The 16,174-nt window shown below is 42.9% G+C and overlaps 1 protein-coding gene across 1 annotated transcript in view; it reads right to left on the bottom strand.

Moving 5' to 3' along the window:
- sh2d1aa (SH2 domain containing 1A duplicate a) overlaps positions 1–16,174 on the bottom strand; it is a 48,114-nt gene that overhangs the window by 8,799 nt on the left and 23,141 nt on the right. The window contains exon 2 of the mRNA XM_048544664.2: positions 10,920–10,983. Within this exon, the coding sequence (XP_048400621.1) occupies positions 10,920–10,983 (64 nt within the window). The remainder of the gene's footprint in view (positions 1–10,919; positions 10,984–16,174) is intronic.

Genomic DNA, 16,174 nt, shown 5'->3' with positions numbered 1-16,174 from the left:
ATGAAAAGCTGCAAATTCAGGGAATACAAAATAAGGACGGGAAGCGCTGGAAGGCACAGCAAGTCGATCCGGCACATGTAAGGAAAAAGGATTAGTTAATATTTCGAAAGATCAGGGAAATAGATGACAATGCCACTTTGTAGCAGAGGCCAAGAAAAGGAGGGAAAGTAAAGTTATGCAAACTGGAAAAACCAAAACAATGAATAAAGGATATAATTAAAGACGAAACAGAAATACATGAAGATATTCCAAGTGTACAAATAGGCTGATGGCTAAAACAAACAGGCAATGAATTGGGTTTAGTAGCCTGTGAGCAGATTATTTTGCAAAGATGGAAAGGAATGAAAAATACTGCACGAGTCGTACTGAAGTGAAGGTTATGCCTGAAATATCAACTTGTTATATCTCTCCACAGATGGTGTGCCTGATTTGCTGATTGCTTCCAACATGTTCTGCTTTTGTTTCCTTAACCACACATGTCCCTGCCTCATCTTGACCCATGAATACTAGCCAAATTGCAATGCATATTCCCTGTAACTTGAAAAATGCAGCTAGCATCGAAAAGAAAGCATCCAATGAATAATCCAGTACAGACAAAAATGCTTCAGTTCTTTAACTGGCTTCAATCCACAGTGAAGGACTTCGATTTATTATGTACAATCCCAATGGAGTGAAAGGAGTAGCTGAAATGACATATTAAGTAAAAAAAAGGCAATATTTATTGCCAACCTAATACTGTAACAGTAGAAGGAAGGGGAAATATAGAATTCCACAATTTCAAGAACCTAAATGATAATGAATTTGAATGAGGAACACAGTGATGGAATTGGATTTTAAAACAGTGAGAATACAGAGAGGATGAAAAGTTCAGCAGCAATTTTTGAATTTAAATGTCAGAAGAAAGAAAGTGAGAACTCAAATAAGCAATGTGCAAATGATCAGAATGTTTTAAAAGTAGATTATATAGAATGATGGATCATTACAAGTGGAAGCAAATTCATGTAATGGATGCAGCTAGAATTCTAACAACATTCTGCATTTGTGCATCAGGGGTTTTCTGAAGCTAAATGATCCTTTCATAGAGCTTAGATCAATTTCTTTGTGCATTATGTTAAGCTTGTATAGTAGCTTGGTAAATCCACTTTTGGAGTAGTATGCACTTTTCAGATCTACCTACTGTAACAAGGTTATAAAGGCAAGGAGCTAAGAAAAGGATTTAATAAAGTGGAGCTGGATGAACACAGCAGGCCAAGCAGCAACTTAGGAGCACAAAAGTTTTCTGATGAAGAGTCTAGGCCCGAAGCGTCAGCTTTTGTGCTTCTAGAATGCTGCCTGGCCTGCTGTGTTCATCCAACTCCACACTTTGTTATCTCGGATTCTTCAGCATCTGCAGTTCCTATTATCTGTGAAAAGGATTTGCAAGGATGATACTGGAACTTGAGTGGTTATATGTATCTGGAAAGACTGAATGACCTTTTGTGCTTTTGTCCAGAAAAGGGCTACAGTAATATAGAAATCTGGAGTTGTACATACCCAAATCTTTAACATTATCTCAAGAAGCTGTAGAAGCTTTTTATAAGAATCTTTGGCTTTATCACTGAAGGTAAAGAGGGCAAAAACTGTGAAGTTAGACTAAACCTTTCTAAGAACACTGATTAGATCTTGCCCGAAATATTGTCCTCAATTCTGGTCACTACTCTGGTGTGCTATGAAACTGCTAGAACAGTACAAGGCAACAGGGACTGTGAGCATCCAAGTAAACTCAGTGCTGCTGTGAGCACTCCAACAGCAAGCAAACAGCAAGTCTGGTCTAGTACATGAGCTGGGTGCATGTCCCTGAGCATGCTGTGTCCTTATTTCAGCACTAAAATGATTGTTCCTGGTACAGCCCAAGGTGCAGCGATGAAGTGCAGAAGCCTACATTAAATGGATTGGAAATGTGCCATGTGGGTTTTAGAAGCCAGCACGTATGAGATACCTATATTGGGTATTGTGGTGAGTGCCCAAAGAGTGTGCTTTCGGGTGGTGCCTAGTGTCCAAGATGGAAGATCTTTGGAGCAAGTAGTGAGATGAAGTTGCTGAGTATCTACTCTGATTTCCATTTTGAGAATTCTCAACATCTAGCTTGTTCGGTCCACTTGGTAAGATTGCAACTGAACATTAATGAAGTGTGTTGGGCCATTAACAAGGTACTTAACAAGTTATAAACTTCCTTAAGTGGCAATTCACTGCTGCCTGTGAGAAGCCCTTCTTGCCCACTTGTCAAAAATGTAGATGGACGAAGGTACTCCCGATATTGAGTCAGGTTTTACTTGACTTCTCAAGAAATTCTTCCACAAAACTTACCAAGGCCCAAATTACTCAGACCCCTGAAAGATTCTGCCCAGCATTTCCAGTGGCAAAATGATCAATAACAAAGGACACTGATTTAAAATAAGTGGCAAAAAAAACAAACACAAGGTGAGAAATATTATGTTTAATGCTGAAAGATGCTACAACCACAAGGATGGAAGAAGCAGATTCAGAAGTGACTTCCAAGGGGATTTTCAATAAACACTTATAATTTTAATCAAGGCAAATGGAAAAATTACTGAATAACTCTTACAAGGACACCATGGCACAGTAGGTGGGATTCTGTCAGGCTCACAAGGGTCTTACCCACTGGTCAGCAAATCAGCAGGGAATTCCCATCTGTTCTTTGGGAGAGGATCAATGAAATCATGTTCCCTTCTTGCACTTAAGTGCCTATTGTTGGGCCATCCTCAAGACTGAGGATCCTGGTGCCAAAAGACCACACTCTCTAAGAGCTACCAGCTGCTCTTCATGCACCAAGGGCCAGTGGGATTAGTGGCAGCTTGTGGCAATGCATCTATCCAAGATCCAGGATCATTGTGCGAACTGTGGTCAAAGGTCAATGAGGGTGGGCTGCAGATCACAGGAGGTGTATCAGTTGCAAAGACAGAGGGTGACTTTCAGTGGCAAACCCCTCACAAGGTCTTCATGAGGAGGTCCCGTCAACCCTCACTCTCACCGGACTTTTACTGTGACCGAGGTGTTTGGCAGTAGAGGTTCTGCCCACTGACAACTGATGGCCACTCAGAGGCTGGAAGGTTATTGTTACCTCCAGTGACAGTTGACAGCTATGAACCCTCCACAGGTCCAGGTTGATAAGGGACTCCAGGCCAAAGGTGAGCTAAGTTGTGAAGGAGGGATGGAACTCACAGCATGGTGAGGTATCAGAGTCAGGGTGAAGGCCATGATTTACAGAGGAACCCCACTCCTGCTCCAATCCAGCACACAGTGCTGGGTTACGAGGGATCCAATACCACAGAAGGCTAATGGAAAACTTTGAAGAGTTTACTGGGCTGCCTTTTGAGGGATCACAGTATGTCACTTAATCCCTAAACCATCACTAAAATTCCATGATCTCTGGATAATGGATGACAAGTGGCTTCTTCATGAGCCTAAGTGATGGAGACTGATGCTGTCATGAACACTGTCAGCTCCTTCCATTCTCCGACTTTATCAGGGGAGACTGGTGCAAGACTCTCAAGATTCCTGCTGCAATGAGGTGCATTAAAATCAGCTTGATGAGCAAAATCGCCCTTTGTCTACTTTGAAGGGACAAGAAATGGAGGAACACTGGATATTGAGACTTCAATAACCCAAAAACCTGCAGGAACCATGCGAGACAGACAAGGAACACTGAAATAGTCAAGTCAGGAAGCAAAAAAAGTATGGATAAGAGTTTCAATATCAGCTCTCAAGGACAGGAGGAAGAGACAAGATGTTGTGGGGAACTAGTTATGTGTGACAGAGCTTTGGGCAAGTGGAGTTTTTGATTAGTGGAGGATGGACATGACAAGAAAATCGCATTGTAATGAGAAAGAAGAAAGACTTATAGTCACTTGGTCCCTTTCCTCATAACGTCAATGCTTCACCACCAACAGGGTGAGTTTGAGTTATCATTTGGAATGTAGGTAAATATAAGAGCAACTTACGCACAACAGAAGTCCCAAAACAATAGTGAGGTAAAGATCCTATTAATCTTTTTATGATGATATTGCTTAGGGATAAAAGTGAAACAGAATCACAGGAGAACGCAGTTGTTCTTTGATTCTTACCATGGGATCTTTCACATCCCCTGTGCATTCAGATAGGGCCTCCATTTAAATTCTGTTCTAAAGGTAACATCTCCAAAAGTGCAGCTCTTTCATTCAGCCTAGACTGCATGCCTAAGTTTTGAACTAAGTTTTGAACCAACAAGTAGTAAAGTAAGGCAAGTAGTCAATTTACAGGAGAGAACAGCATGAACAAGGCAAGAGACAGGCAAATATTATTGCAGAACTAAGTAGCTGTAATTATGGATAAGGTGTGGGGTCTGGAGCTCAGTTAAAGGTACAACAATAATGAATTTGTTAGTTCTACCAGAGACATTGACCAGGAAAAAGTTGAAATCAGAGACTAAGGAGCAGTGGTCAGAGGTTGTTGGAAATCAAAGCATGAGATTTTGGTTTTCCTGATATTGAGATAGCGAATTTTATGCCTTAACCTAATAGTTTGTAACAGAATAATCAGTGTGAAAGCTCAAAGGAAGTCAAGGCATCCAAAAAAAAGGATGGGTTAGGTGTTGCCAATGTACATGTGAAATTTGACCCTGTGCCTGCAGAACATGTAAGCAAGGAACAGACAGGAGTCAAAGATAATAAAATGTGAGGCTGGATGAACACAACAGGCCAAGCAACATCTCAGGAGCACAAAAGCTGACGTTTCGGGCCTAGACCCTTCATCACAGAGGGGGATGGGGAGAGTGAACTGGAATAAATAGGGAGAGAGGGGGAGGCGGACTGAAGATGGAGAGTAAAGAAGATAGGTGGAGAGAGTATAGGTGGGGAGGTAGGGAGGGGATAGGTCAGTCCAGGGAAGACGGACAGGTCAAGGAGATGGGATGAGGTTAGTAGGTAGATGGGGGTGCGGCTTGGGGTGGGAGGAAGGGATGGGTGAGACGAAGAACCGGTTAGGGAGGCAGAGACAGGTTGGACTGGTTTTGGGATGCAGTGGGTGGGGGCGAAGAGCTGGGCTGGTTGTGTGGTGCAGTGGGGGAAGGGGATGAACTGGGCTGGTTTAGGGATGCATTTGGGGAAGGGGAGATTTTGAAACTGGTGAAGTCCACATTGATAGCATTAGGCTGCAGGGTTCCCAGGAGGAATTGAGTTGCTGTTCCTGCAACCTTCGGGTGGCATCATTGTGGCACTGCAGGAGGACCATGATGGACTTGTCATCTAAAAAATGGGAGGGGGAGTGGAAATGGTTTGCGACTGGGAGGTGCAGTTGTTTGTTGCGAACTGAGCGGAGGTGTTCTGCAAAGCGGTCTCCAAGCCTCCGCTTGGTTTCCCCAATGTAGAGGAAGCCACACCGGGTACAGCGGATGCAGTATACCACATTGGCAGATGTGCAGGTGAACCTCTGCTTAATGTGGAAAGTCATCTTGGGGCCTGGGTTAGGGGTGAGGGAGGAGGTGTGGGGGCAAGTGTAGCATTTCCTGCAGTTGCAGGGGAAGGAAATTTCCCCCTCTGTGATGAAGTGTCTAGGCCCGAAACGTCAGCTTTTGTGCTCCTGAGATGCTGCTTGGCCTGCTGTGTTCTTCCAGCCTCACATTTTATTATCTTGGAATTCTCCAGCATCTGCAGTTCCCATTATCTCTCACAGACAGGAGTCAAGTTCACTTCCTTGGGTGAGTTGAAAGTTGAAAGCTGGAAAGCAATGGCATCGTTGGGCACGCATGGTTGCTTCAGAATGAAACCATATGAAGGCACTTGCACTGAGCTGGCAATAATAAAGTCATAATCTCCATTTACATAACTTTTCAAATGGTGCAACCAACTGTTCATGTAATGGCAGGCATAGAAATTAAAATATTTAATTACATGTCTAATAAGAGATTACTTAACTGCTGATCCCCATCATTTTTCTAACAATGTAATTAGATGGCATTGTGATGATAAAAGAGAAAACATTTGTCATCAACAGTTACTGGCTTGAATTTAAACAAGTTCCAACTGTTAGCAGCACAAATTCATGTTGCCATTCTCAGACAGCATAAATCTCCATGACAACGCCACTTATGAAAGGCAGTAGTAAGGAAACCCACTTCAGAATTATTCCAGGAATTTCGTTTGCCTCTTCAGTCTTTATAACATTTTGTCATTTGGCTTCAACCACTCATCAAGGTTATCTTTCATGCATATCAAAAGCAATATACAGATGGTGAAATTTTGAAAAAAAAACTGAAAATGCTGGTTAACCTCCATGGGAGGAACCAACAGTTGATATTTCAAGTGTTTATCCTTCATCTGAACTGTTAAATAAAAGACCTATTAGTAGGACAGAAGAATTGGAACATTAAGCAAACATACAGAGGAAACAGCAGTGGAATGACACAACAGCTCACCTCAGTCACTTCAATAAAATAATTAAAATAAGACAAGGAAATTACAGGTTGAACAAAAACAGGAAAGATGGAATTGAAATCAAATCAAGGATGAAATGAAAACAGGCTTGGTACAGAAGATGCTGGCAAACTGCAGCAGCTCCTCCCCAATGGGGACAGAATATGTCTGCATTAGCAAAAACATTCCATGCTCCGACAAACTAGAGTGAGGAAATGTTCCCAAATTTCTCGCTTCATTCTACAGATAACAATTTTGAATTAATAACTCCACAGCACTTTGGGGAGATGGTGGCATAATGATAATGTGACTGGGCTAATAATCCAGAACACCAGGCTGATATCCTTGGGGCAAGGGTTCAAGTCCCTTAGCAGATGGCAAAATGTGAATTGAATAAAAAATTATGGAGCAAAATGTAAACCTAACGGTGACAGTGTAGCCAGTATATTCTGCTGTAAAAACATCTGGTTCACTAATGTTCTTTAGGGAAGGAAATATGCCTTCTTTATCTGGCCTGGTCTACATGTGACTTCAAACTAACAGTATCATAGTTACCTTTTAACTGCCCTCTGGATCACTATGAGTGAATTCTCACTAGATCTGAATTATATATATATATACACTCTACGGTTTCAATCAACATTCTTTCTATGTTGGAATGGTCAGGTTGTCATAAAGCACCAGAACTAACCTAACCAGCATTTGTACAAATTCATCATTGTGTCTAAATATATGCAATTAGGAAGCTTAAATTGCAGTTAATTTCTTTGTGGTTTTTTCCACCCCACTCCCACTTTCAGGGATGTGTTTGGAAGCTCATTGGATTTAGGCTACAGGCCCAATGCTGAGCCAAAGGAAATCAGAACAGAAAGATGTTTGATGGCTATTATTCGCATCATCGTTAGCCATGAATGAGATCCCAGTAGACTGGAGAGTAGCGAATGTTGTGCCCTTAATCAGGAAGGGCTACAAAGAAAAGCTTGTGAATTATGGACCAGTAAGTTTAACATCTGTGGTAGGTAAGTTACTTGAGGAGATTCGTAGGGATAAGTTATATTTAGAAGGACAGGGTTGATTAGTCAGGAGTAGTCAGCACGGCTTTGTGCGTGGGCAATCATGCCTCACAAATTTATTAGAGTTTTTTGATGAAGTGACCAGTAAGGTTAATGAGGGCAGAGCAGTAGATGTAAGGCCTTTCAGTAAGGCCTTTGATAAGATTCCACATGGTAGGCTGCTCTGGAAGGTTAGATTGCATGAAATTCCTTGAGAATTGACAAATTGGATACACAATTGGCTTGATGGTATGAAGCAGAGGGTAACAGTGGAAGGAAGCTTGTCGGACTGGAGGGCTGTGAATAGTGGTGTGTCTCAGGAGTTGGTGCTGGGCCAATTGCTGTTTGTTATCTGTGTCAATGATTTGGATGAGAATGTACAAAGCATGATTAGTAAATTTGTGGATGACACTAAAATAGGAGGTACCTTGGACAATATGGAAGGTTATAAAAAATTGCAGAAGGATCTTGATCAGCTAGGGAAGTGGGCTGAGAAATGGCAAATCGAGTTCAATATAGGTAAGTGTGACGTAATTCATTTTGGAAACTTAAATCAAGGTCGGACTCTCATTGTCAATGGTAGGGCCTTAAAGAGTGTAGTAGAACAGAGGGACCTTAGAGTTCAGGCACAGGTTTCTGAACATGGAGTCCCAGGTAGACAGGGCAGTGAAGAAGGCTTTTGGCATAATGGCCTTTATCAGTCAGGGCACTGACTATAAAAGTCAGAAAGTTATGATGCAATTGTACAGGATGCTAGTGAGGTCACACTTGGAGTATGGTGCTCAGTTTTGGTCATCTTGCTGTAAGAAGCATATTATTAGACTGGAAAGAGTACAGAAGAAATTTACAAGGATGTTGCCAGGACTCAAGGGACTGAGTTATCGGGTGAGGTTGGATAACCTAGGGCTTTTGTCTTTCGACTGTAGGAGACTGAGGGGCGATTTTATACAAGTGTATAACATCTTGACAGGCATGGATATGGTGAATGCAGAGTTGGGGAATCGAGGACTATAGGGCATCAGTTTAAGTTAAGAGGGTAAAGAACAGATGGGAACCTGAGGGGCAACTTTTTTACACAGAGGGTGGTACACATATGGAGTGAGCTGCCAGAGGAAGTGGTTGAAGTGGGTACATTAGCAACATTTAAAAGGCATTTAGATGAATACATGGGTAGGAAAGGTTTAAAAGGATATGGGCCAAGTGCGGGGAAATGGGGTTAACATGGATGAACATTTTGGTCGGTACAGATCAGTTTGGGCTGAAGGGCCTGACTCTGTGCTGTCAGGCACCATGACTCTATGGCTCTCTGACCAGCATGGACATGATGATCTGAAGACCCCTGAATCCACCAACATGTCCTCTGAGTGACTGGTCCAGTTTAAATCCATACAGAAAGTTCAAACAAACCCGACATACTATTCTGTGCACATCAGTAAATTCATTTCATTATCTGAAAATGGTGTAAACTGACAAATTTAGAATGTTTTATTGTGATGGCATTTAGAGTTATCTTCCACTTTAATGATTAAAATGCAGCGTCACTTGCAGCAGCACTGAAAAAAAAGGGCAGAATTTTAGGAGCAAGCGCAGACTGGAAGCGACAGCAGCAGCCAGCCAACAGTCCTGATAGAAGCCTGCTCTCCAGTCTTAATGTGCTGCAGTTGAGTTAAATTGTGGAACACGGGGCTTCCAACTTTGACCAGTGCCAGAGCTGGGTCATGGGTGATTAGATTAGATTAGATTAGATTCCCTACAGGTCCTTCGGCCCAACAAGTCCACACTGCCCCTTGGAGCATCCCACCCAGACCCATCACCCTATAACCCACGCACCCCTGAACACTACAGGCAATTTAGCATGGCCGATCCACTTAGCCTGCGCATCTTTGGACTGTGGGAGGAAACTGGAGCACCCGGAGGAAACCCACGCAGACACGGGGAGGATGTGCAAACTCCGCACAGACTGGGGGGCTGCTGCCGGGAATGGAAGCAATCCCAAGAAGAAGGCACAATGGAAGCCTGAACCTTGGCAACAAAGGGGCAGTCAGTAGAAAACATTCATTCACCTTAGGGGATGGGGTGTGGGTGGTTTGGAGAGGTGAGTTTTAAAGTCCATGCAGAGGAGACAGAAGTGGAGGAAGGTCTATCACCTGGGTGTGGAAAGGGTCCCAACACAAAACATCAATTCTCCTGCTTCTCTGATGCTGCCTGACCTGCTATAATCTTCCAGCTCCACACTGTATCAATGCTCTCTTATGTCATGCCAAAAGTGTTCTGGCATATGCAGGCTAACATTGGGTTTTTAATAATCTCAGTTGTCCTTTAATGGCAGAACTGACGATCTAATGATTTTGGCACTAGGCTATTAACCCGGAGACCCCAGAACAAATCCAGCCATGCCAGATAGCAGAACGTGAGCTAATTAAAAAGAAATTAGGAGTCTAATAATGACTTGCGTACCCACGGCAACTGTCAGGGTGAAAGCCCATCTGATTTGCATACTACCTTGAGGCGAGGAAGCCCTGCTGGGCAATTAGGGATAAAGAATAAATACTGGGCTAGCCAGCAACACCCATGTCCTGAGAGTGACTAATTATTTCTTTAAATAGGGTTGGAAAGCTGTTGCTTCTGGCACGCATCTTCTCTCCGAATAATGGCGTGAACTCTGGGGTGGGTGGGAAGGTAGTGAGCTGAGCATTCGCCCTTCTTTTTGTGCCTCTACCCACAAAAATCACATCTGGCATGGACACAAAGAATTCCAATCCTTGAAACGAGACTTGTCTCAATTTCTGATAACTGTAAATGCCACATATCAGAAAGGAAAATTCAAAGGCGTGTGTAATTTTCTTTTTATTTAAGCTATCAGGTAATATAACAAATTATTTTGATAAAGAAAAGGGTTAAAATTTTGAATTACCTTGTCAAGACCTAGAGCTGTGCCGTGATATTATGTTAATGTATGTTGGTTGTATTCGTAGTTCCATACACCATGAAATGTCACATTATCAACTCCAATAAAAAGTTCACTGGTAAAGCACAATGTGTCAACATGAAAAAGATAACAAAAAGCCACAAATTTGAACTCCAGGTGTACCAAAATTTTAGGTTTCCTTCTTAGACAGTTACTTGACAAAATCACTGTCAGAAGTGACCCTGTGCCCCCATAATCAGGGAGATACATCTGGCATAACAGAAGATGGCATAACCTTATCCCCTCATCCACACAGCATATGATCCAATCTATTCCACCCCTTTGGCCCAGTTCTTCATTCCTTTTCCTGTCAAATGAGTCCGTGACCACCTTGCGTCGAAAGCCGCCATATGCAAAGCGTAAAGGACATAAGCAGCATTGGAAAGACAATGTAAACAACATTCAAATAAACATGTTAAAGGTTATTTAAAGATTAACATTTACACTTACCTCAACAGTCCATGAATCAGTAGGAGTCTTGAAAACACGATATGTGTAAACTAATCCAGAGTACCTGTCAATTAAAATGTAACCAACTTAGACTTGGAGCAAAACATCTATGGAATATTAAACTTGGTGTGATTGAGTGATGGGGTGGGTGTACATTTTACAGTAGTTGTACGCCTTGCTTTTCTATACTTCCTTCCCCCAAGCCTACCATGTTCCTTAAAACTGCAAAAAATCTAAAAGCTCTCCTTTTGCTAGTCTCTGAAGCGAGGGGTTGAAGGCCTTGATGCAGAAGGCTGAGGACAGGTAACGTCATCACTCAAGCTGTCACTCAAAGCCTCCAGCAAACATACTGAAACTACAGAAAAGTTAGAAAGCAAGATAGAGGCAGAATCGGCATATGATCAAGTCAGGTGGCATAAACAGGCAGTAGCCAAGGCAGGGACAAATATCAGATGGATGCCAATTCCCTGGAAGCTGAGGTATGACACAGAGAACTCATGCAAGAGATTTTAAAGCAGTAATGAATAGAAACAAATTGATGGGCATGCACATAAAATTATTTGACAAATTAGTACATCTGCCAGAATTCTGTTGATACTATCACATATTACAGAGGAATTGGTTCCTAATTAACACAGAGCTTTGTGCTGAACCCAAAGGTTATCCTGCACCAGATGGAAGTGGTGGGTGTCCTCTGAGAATACATGTGGGTCCGATCATAAAACTGTTTCTGATTGACAATACCTCAGCTTCCATGGCACCACAGGGTGAAGTGACCCAATTCTGATTGCTGATGCGGAAAATCAGGCTGTGATTATGAAATATAAGCTTGTGAGCTTGCAGTCCCCACTGGTGCCATCATGACCGTGGATACCGTGCTCAAAAGGAGATTCAGTCCAGCAAATTGTGCTCCAACAGATTACTTGGATACTTAAGGTACAGACCCTGCTCTAAGTTGTATAGTGCTAAATAGAGACGATCTTGGATTGCATTCGGGGGAATCAGAATCGAATAATGAGCTCAGCGACAGGTACTCTGAAATGTGAGATTACACAGCGTGGAGCTGAACGAATACAACCGGTCAGGCAGCATCAGGGGAACAGGAAAGTCAATGTTTTGGGTTTACACCCTTCATCAGGACTCTGACTCCAGCATCTGCAGTTCTGAAGTGTGAATTTGTCAGCTGCTTCCCATTTCTTCTTCCCCCTCTTCCACCTGACAATGATGCCAAATCCATGGTGGCAAGGCCCAAACCTGAATGAGGGTCAGTTCATGTAGGAAGCAACTGTTCCCAATACATTGGGACATCACCTCGTGTACAACACACAATCAGTAATGCCCAGCACCAAGGGGAAACTTGCAGGACACGAGCAGTTAATAAATAGCTCTCTCATGGGTTAACATTGCTCTGTCACCTCCTAAAATGCACTGAAGAATTATAAACTGCAGGATGTTTATTATGTTGCTTCTTCCAGCCCAGAAAGATCCATTCGCAAACATTTCAGGGCTACAGTAAATGGCATGTCCAGTTGCTCTCAACTAGTTCCAAGATTTGGCACAGATCTGTGGACTGAGATCCCTTCCTCATATCACAGCAAGCAGTTTGTTTTATTCTTTGCTTCCTCCCTTCTGCCATAACCTAGGGAAAACTGTGAGCAATGCTTCTAAAAGCAGGTGGTGTGCTGAGAGCTCTTGAAATAGCAACCACAACCCTTCTCATAGCAACGCCTCCCTGCAGGCTTAGCAACTGAAAGAACCCCTCCAAATACCCAACTCTTCCACAAACGCAAACCTACCCGATGCTAAATGATAAGCAACCAGCCCACAGGCTGGTTCACTTTTAAATTGAAAACTGAAAGAACTGCGGATGCCATAATTCAGAAACAAAAACAGGAGTTTCTGGAAAAGCTTCGGAGATCTGGCAGTCTCTCATATCATAGAGTCCTTACAGTGCGGAAACAGGCCCTTTTGGCCCAACAAGTCCACACCGCCCCAAAGATGCTGCCAGGCCTGCTGAGATTTTCCAGCAAATTCTGTCTTTGTTCACTTACAAATTCTTTATTATAAATGGTGCTGGTGTTGAAGTTGGTGGAGGTTGGGGAAGGAACATTCTCTGCAACTGCTGCTTAACTTGTGGTCAGCCATGTTTGGTTAAAAAAAGGAACTGAGATCAAAACAGGCAAATTGGCATTAAGCCAGCTTGAGACTTTGACTCATATGACAATCTGACAAAACTTCCGACATGCATCTGGCACTAGCGTCCTCACCAAGTTGACATTCTTCATGAGTTGTGTGAGCTGTGGTCAGAAACAATGCAGTTATCAGATTTTTCTTTTTAATTAAAGCAGCACTTGGCACTACTGGAACAACGCATGAGGTCATTTTGTAGCTTGAGACTTTCTGGCATAAAAACATGGTCACCCTAGAATACATGCACACTGACTAAACTATTCCATATATTTATCTCTTGCGCTCATGCTTTCACAGCCATGTGGATACACAACACAATCAGTGCTTTAAATATATAGGATGTCCAAGGTGTTTACTATGGTTATAATGGTAGGGGACTAACAAAGCAGAGATTGTGAGTTTGCATCCCATCACAGCATGTTTTGAAGCTAAATTCAGTAAATCTGACAATTTGTGATGTGACACCAAATTCAGCGAACATAAAACTCCAACAAGGAAAGATGAGGAGGGAAATTAGGTGAAATCCTCCCAGTGGTGGCCAATAGAGGACTATGGAAGGCAGATGAATTGCTGATGCAGGAGGGTCAACCAGCAGTTCAAGGGAAGCGGGGGCAATGAAAGCCCCACTGACAATGTGTGCACTGTTCAGGTGAGCAAAAAGAGAGAGATGGCACCACAAGGTGGAGGGGTGCTAGTCATTCTGTAACAGGCAGTCAGCTTGCATCACCCAGAACTATCATGTTGCTCCATCTGTCGGGAGAGCACTCCAATTGACAGCATTTGCTGGTGGATGAAAACTACATTCTCATTTTTGGATCGCCTTGAATATTCATTTTGTGGAACTCTGACTGAGCTCATTCCTCCTGAAGGTGATGAGCTGCAGACATAGCTAGAGTCATGTGGACTTCCTGCAAATTCCACTGCTGTAGAACATAGGCAAAACAACAGTCGGAATTGACTGTCTGCTAATTCCAGTGGGTAGCAGTCAGCTCCGAGAGGCACCTCTGGAGAAAAGAGAACACATCAGGTGACTGGAAAAGTGACAGGCACAGAACCATGCGGAACCTTCACCAACTAAATTCACCTCCTGCACTCCAGAAAAATATCATGCTTTCACAGTTGGTCTGAAAAGCCAGTGATTTGTACAATCGAATAAAATTATCACCCAATAAATTAGCTCAGCATAAGCAATGAATAAAAGGTTAAAAATCTGTTGAGCTAATTAAAAACTAACCTTGTGTTGTAACTCCATAAGATACAATTCCCATCAGAGAAATGTCTGTAAACTTATCATAAGTGACAGTGAAGCCTTATCCATAGATCCCATTCTTCACCTGTCCCACTTTCAATGAAATTCCATTCACAAATTTTAATTGATACAGCCAGTCACTAAGAAAGACCAATACAGCACAGGAGCAGGCCCATTGGCCCACTAAGCCTGCGCCGACACATTTTGTCCTTCCATAGAAATAAAGAAACATAGAAGACAGGAGCAGGAGGAGGACATTCGGCCCTTCAAGCCTGCTCTGCCATTCTTCACGATCATGGTTGATTGTCCAACTCAACTGCCAACTACCTTCTGTGGTAATGAATTCCACAGGCTCACCACTCTATGGGTGAAGATATGTTTCCTCATCTCCATCCTAAATCGTCTACCCCCGGTTCAGAACAAACCCACCAACATGAACATCCTTCCCCGAGCTACCCTGTCCAGCCCTGTTAGAATTTCATAAGTCTCTATCAGATCCCCCGTCATTAGCCTAAACTCTAGCAAAAACAATCCCAACCTAGACAATCTCACCTCCTTTGTCAGACCTGCCATCCTTGGAATCTGCCTGATAAATCTTCACTGCACTCCCTCAAGAACAAGGACATCATTCTACAAAAGAGACCAAAACTGCACACAGTATTTCAGGTGTTGTCTCACCAAGGCCCTGAATAACTGCAACAACACATCCCTGCTCCTGTACTCAATACCTCTCACAATGAAGGCCAACACACTACTTGCCTTCTTTACCGCCTGCTGCACCTTCATGCTTACCCTCAGCGACTAGTGCACAAGGACACCCAGGTCCCACTGCACACTCCCCTCTCCCAATTCACAGCCATTCAGGTAGTAATCTGCCTTCTTATTTTTGCTTCCAAAGTGAATAACCTCACATTTATCCAAATTATACTGCATCTACCATTGATTTGCCCACTCACCCAACATGTCGATATCATGCTGAAGGATCTCTGCATCCTCGTCACAGTTCACCCTTATACCCAACTTGGTAGTATCTGCAAACTTGGAGATGGAACATTTTGTTCCGTCATACAAATCATTAATATATATTGTGAACAGCTGGAGTCCCAGCACCAAGTCCTGTGGTATCCCACTAGTTACTGCTTGCCAATTTGAAAAGGACCACATTGAAATAGTCTTCACTTGCAGGATCCGTATCCCTGTATTCCCTTCCTGTTCATGTATTCGACTAGGTGCTTCTCGAATGCTGTTGTGTCTGCTTCCACTGCCTCCTCTGGGAGCACATTCTAGGCACTCATTGTCCTTTGTGTGAAAAATGTGCCTTGCACATCTCTTTTAATCTTCCCCTACCTCCTGCACCTTGAATCTGTGTCCCCTAGTAACTAACCCCTTCATCCTGGGAAAAAGCCCCATACTTTCCACTCTATCCATAGCATTCACAATCTTATAAACTTCTATCAGGTTGGACCTCAACCTCCTGCAGTCCTGTGAGAACAAGCCCAGTCTATCCAACCTTTCTCCATAGCTAAAATCCCCCATACCAGGGAACATCCTGGTAAATTTCCTCTATACTGTCTCCAAAGCATCCACACCCTTCTGGTAGTGTGATGACCAGAACTGTACACGATATTCCAAGTGTGGCCTAACTAAAGTTCTATAAAGCTGCAGCATAACTTGTTCATCCCTATACTCAAAGCACCTTCCAATGAGGAAAAGCATGCCATAGGCCTGTTCTCTTGCCTTTTCCCACTGCTTTAGGCTTTTCCAAGAAATTGGCACTTTTGCCTTAAGCTCTACATTTCTATTATTCCCAGTACAG

The sequence above is a fragment of the Stegostoma tigrinum genome, chromosome 15 (assembly GCF_030684315.1).
Source record: "Stegostoma tigrinum isolate sSteTig4 chromosome 15, sSteTig4.hap1, whole genome shotgun sequence".
Lineage (NCBI taxonomy): Eukaryota > Metazoa > Chordata > Chondrichthyes > Orectolobiformes > Stegostomatidae > Stegostoma > Stegostoma tigrinum.
The sequence above is the reverse complement of the archived record's forward strand: the minus strand, read 5'-3'. Positions and strand labels throughout refer to the sequence as shown.